This window comes from Felis catus, chromosome B4 (assembly GCF_018350175.1).
Source record: "Felis catus isolate Fca126 chromosome B4, F.catus_Fca126_mat1.0, whole genome shotgun sequence".
Taxonomy (NCBI): domain Eukaryota; kingdom Metazoa; phylum Chordata; class Mammalia; order Carnivora; family Felidae; genus Felis; species Felis catus.
This window is the reverse complement of record NC_058374.1, coordinates 75,456,592-75,460,621: the sequence shown is the minus strand read 5'-3', so window position 1 is coordinate 75,460,621 and position 4,030 is coordinate 75,456,592. Positions and strand designations below refer to the sequence as shown.

The window sequence follows — 4,030 nt, the reverse complement described above, 5'->3', positions numbered from 1 at the left end:
CTATTGCAAACACTTTCCCAAGGTTCTTCTCAGTGCATTTTTAACCTCCTTGTTTTTCAGGCTGTAGATGAGGGGATTCACTAGGGGAGTGACCACACCATACTGTATGGAGAAGATGAGCTCCAGAGGTGAGCCTGAGGTTGGCATGAGATAACGGAGGAAAGCTGAGCCATAGAAGAAGCTCAATGCAGTGAGGTGAGAGGAGCAGGTGGAGAAGGCCTTGCTTCTGCCTGAGGTGGAGCTAATGCTCAGGATGGTGGAGACTATGCGCACATAGGAGAAGAAAATCAGGAAGAATGTACCACCGCCATGCAGGAGTGTAGAACAGACCAGGACAGTGAGGCTGGTAGAGACATCAGAGCAGGACAAAGGGAAGAGGGAGGGCAACTCACAGCTATAGTGATGGATGATTTTCGCTTCACAGAAATCCAAGTTCATTGTCAGGGGGATGTTAATGAGTGCATCTAGAAACCCCAGGCTCCATGAGCCCCATACAAGCTGCATATACAGCTGATTATTCATTACCCGGCCATAGAGGAGTGGGTGACAGATAGCAGCATAACGGTCATAGGCCATTGCTGAGAGTAAGCAGACTTCTGTTCCTCCAATGTCAAACACAAAGAAGACTTGAGCCAGGCAGCCCCCAACTGAGATGGTTTTGCTCTGAGACAGGAGGTTCTCCAGCAGCTTGGGCACGATGGCAGTAGAGAGACAAAAGTCCATGAAAGAGAGGTGGCTCAGGAAGAAGTACATAGGTGTGTGGAGATGGGGATCTTCCCTGATGACCAACAGCATCGATAGATTTCCCATTATAGTAAAGAGGTAAATCCCAAGGAAAAGCACAAAGAGCAGAACCTGGACGTGGGAGTCAACAGACAGGCCAAGGAGGATGAACTCTGTGATGGTGCTGTGGTTCCTCAAAGCCATTTAGAGGGAATATTCCCTAGAAGTAAACATAGGCAAAAACTTAAACCTCTGATGACCACATTCAATTACCAGAGGAGGGGGTTTGAACCCAACTAACTTATATTTAATATTCGCCCTCATTGAATCTTTGGATCCTCTCTTCCCATACAGATATTCTGCTTCATCTGAATGGGTCAATCTCAGTATGATATTATCCTATAGTTGATATTCTATCTCAGAGATTGCTGAAGAAATTCACAAATTTTTAAAAAAAATGTTTATTTATTTTGTGTGGGGGGGGGGGGAGGAAAGGGGCAGAGGGAGGGAGGGAGAGAATCCTACGCAGGCTCAGTGCTCAAACCCACAAACAGTGAGATCATAATCCAAGCCGAAATCAAGAATCAGTTGCTCAACCAACTGACCTACCCAGGTGCCTCGGAATTCACAAATTTGTGCAGACCAGGACCATGACTAATTTAGTCAATTCTTTTCATTGAAACTTGTTAGCAGTGCCTATAATTTGTATATTTTAGTGAACTGTCTATAATGGATGTTGCAACACTTGTCATTTCTCTTCTGTCACTGAGTTTCTTACTCCCATTTAAAACCTTGCTAGGTTGCATAATTGCTCAATGACATTATTTTGTCTTTCTTTAGCTTTTTTACAATCACTTTCATCTTTGCAGCAAGACTGAAATGTAATCATGAATGCAATGCATCATGAATCATGAGTGTAATTCATGTAATCATGAATCTTAGTGCATGTGTGCCTGTGTGTGTGTGCATGTGTCTTTCTTTGCCTTTGTATGTTGGAGAACGGAGTAGCATGAATAAGGGCAGAGCTTGCTGGATCCATTTTACAGAAGAGAAAATGGAGTATCAGAGGTTATATTACTTGTCTAAATTGCCAATTTCAACAGTCAGCATTTGGTTGCACAGCATTTGGTTGCGCTCCAAGACAAGAGGTATCTTGTAGATATATCCTACCATGTCTTCCAACCAAAGCTTGGCAGTGAATGTCCTCCATCACCTGGTATCTATGTACCTATAGAATTGTCCATATACTTCCCTCTAGAAAGCCCCAATTCTGAGGGCAAACGAGTGTTGTTTTCCTCCGAGTACTTCATGGACATCCTTTCTTTCTGCCTTTGCTCAAGCATCAGCTCTATCTGGAATGCCCTGTCTTTAGATCCAAATCTTATTTGTTTTTTGACATTTACCTTAATTTCAACTTTTTCCCCTGAGATCTTCATTGATCATTATCTTTCTGAATTCACCATAATATGTAATAATAGGAGAACTACTTATTATTGAGTGCCACATAAGTCCTAGGTACTTCTACTAAACTCCAGATGCAAGTTGAAGTAAATCATTATGTAAAGATTTTTTAAATAAGGAAACAAAAGTATTTGAGTATCATCCCAAATGATTAATACCATGATTCCAACTCTGAACTCTTTGATCATGAAGCCTGAATCTTTTCTATACTGAGTCTCTACCTCTTTTCTGAAGAGTTTCTTAAGAATTCTTGTTTCTCCATAATATGATCTAGCTCATCAGCTCATAATAAGTAACTCTGTTCCTTGTAGACTACCACATGAATCCCTGTTTTTCTGTCATTGTTAATGTTAGTACACATGTATACTGTATTAATGTTTTCCATTTCGTGGTACTGTAACTTCATGGAGGCAGTGATTGTGTTCTATAATGTTTGGCATCCAGAACCCTTGACCTAGTGAAGGGATGTGCACAGAATGGAACCCCAATGAATATTTGTGGAATAAAGAAAGAAATGATGAAATGAAGAGTATAGACTGTACAAGTAACATTCTTGGGAAAGATTCCAGGCCCATACGCTTGATAAAGATTCAACATTAAAGATAAGTGAAAGAGTGTGTGTGTGTGTGTGTGTGTGTGTGTGTGTAGGAGGAATCGGAGTCAGAATTGGAGTCAGATTGCTGTAGCTGGAGAGGGTCTGGGAGTAGACTTTACCTGTTCCATTCACAATCCTTTTCTCCATTTGTTTATACTTCTATCATATTTCTATAAGCCCATTTATTCAGACATCAGATATTCACAGGTGGGCTCCTATAAGCCAGGCTATGATAGGCACTAAGAAGAAGACAACCTTGTATATACAGCTGTTTAACTATTTTATAGGTACTCAGTTTTTTCTCTTTGTTTCACTCTTGTCTAGCATTCAGGGATTTATTCTCTTAGCTTTTCTTCTTGTGCCTAGTTGAAACACTGTCGAGGCTACATACTTAGGTTGTGCCTCTTGAAATCTGCCTGGCTTTGTAATGCCACACAAACTCTAGTCTGTCCCCTTGTGCTCACAATCTGCTCTGTATTCTTGAGCCTTGTCCTGATACCACAGAGTTTGACCTTGATGTTGCCCAAAGGGATCACAATGAGTTCAATCCTGTAGAGTGGTCATCTTCCCAGTGCTTGTCCTTTCTGATTATTTCCCCACTATTAATATTGAATATTTACATACTTTCTCAAACTATAGGACTTTCTTAAATCCAGTTTACATCTCAGTTCTGACTATTGTCTTATATGCAGAATAGATGGCTGAAATAAACTTAAATTTAGCAGGTAAGGAGAACAAACTATTGAAAAAATAAATTTCAAGGACCCCTCTTATCTCTGCTTTTGTCAAGTCCTGTTAGAAGAAAACATTTTTCTGTTCTCTACACTAGTAAGTAAAACAAAATTAAAAAGTAAATTGAGGACACTCTCCTCAAGAATATGAACACTTCTTTGTTTGGAATTTTCTGTATGAATTAAGCATATATTAACTTCAATTCTGTCACATTTACTCTGTCTGCCTTGTGTGTACTTACTCGTCTGGAAGGATCACAGTGCTCCAATTCACAGTGAAGTTTGTGAGATATAGCCTAGATTCAGAGTGAGTGGAGAAGTGATGCCCCAGATCTTTAAAGAGAGAAGAGAGGTCAATGCAGAAGACAGTTTAGAAATTAGCTGGGTTTTCTAATTTGCATTGGTGAGTCACATATGAACACTTTGTCAAACATGTCTGCAACCTTCAATTCTGTCTGATCTGCTTTACAGATCAAAATGATGTTGATTTTGGGGGCTTAAAAAAGTCATCCTATTTTAT

At 40.1% G+C, this 4,030-nt stretch overlaps 1 protein-coding gene across 1 annotated transcript; it reads right to left on the bottom strand.

Moving 5' to 3' along the window:
* Positions 1-927, bottom strand: LOC101101145 (olfactory receptor 8S1-like). Its single transcript, XM_003988655.2, has one exon. It carries the CDS (start codon positions 925-927, stop codon positions 1-3), a length of 927 nt encoding a protein of 308 aa, XP_003988704.2.
* Between the last annotated feature and the right edge of the window lie 3,103 nt (positions 928-4,030).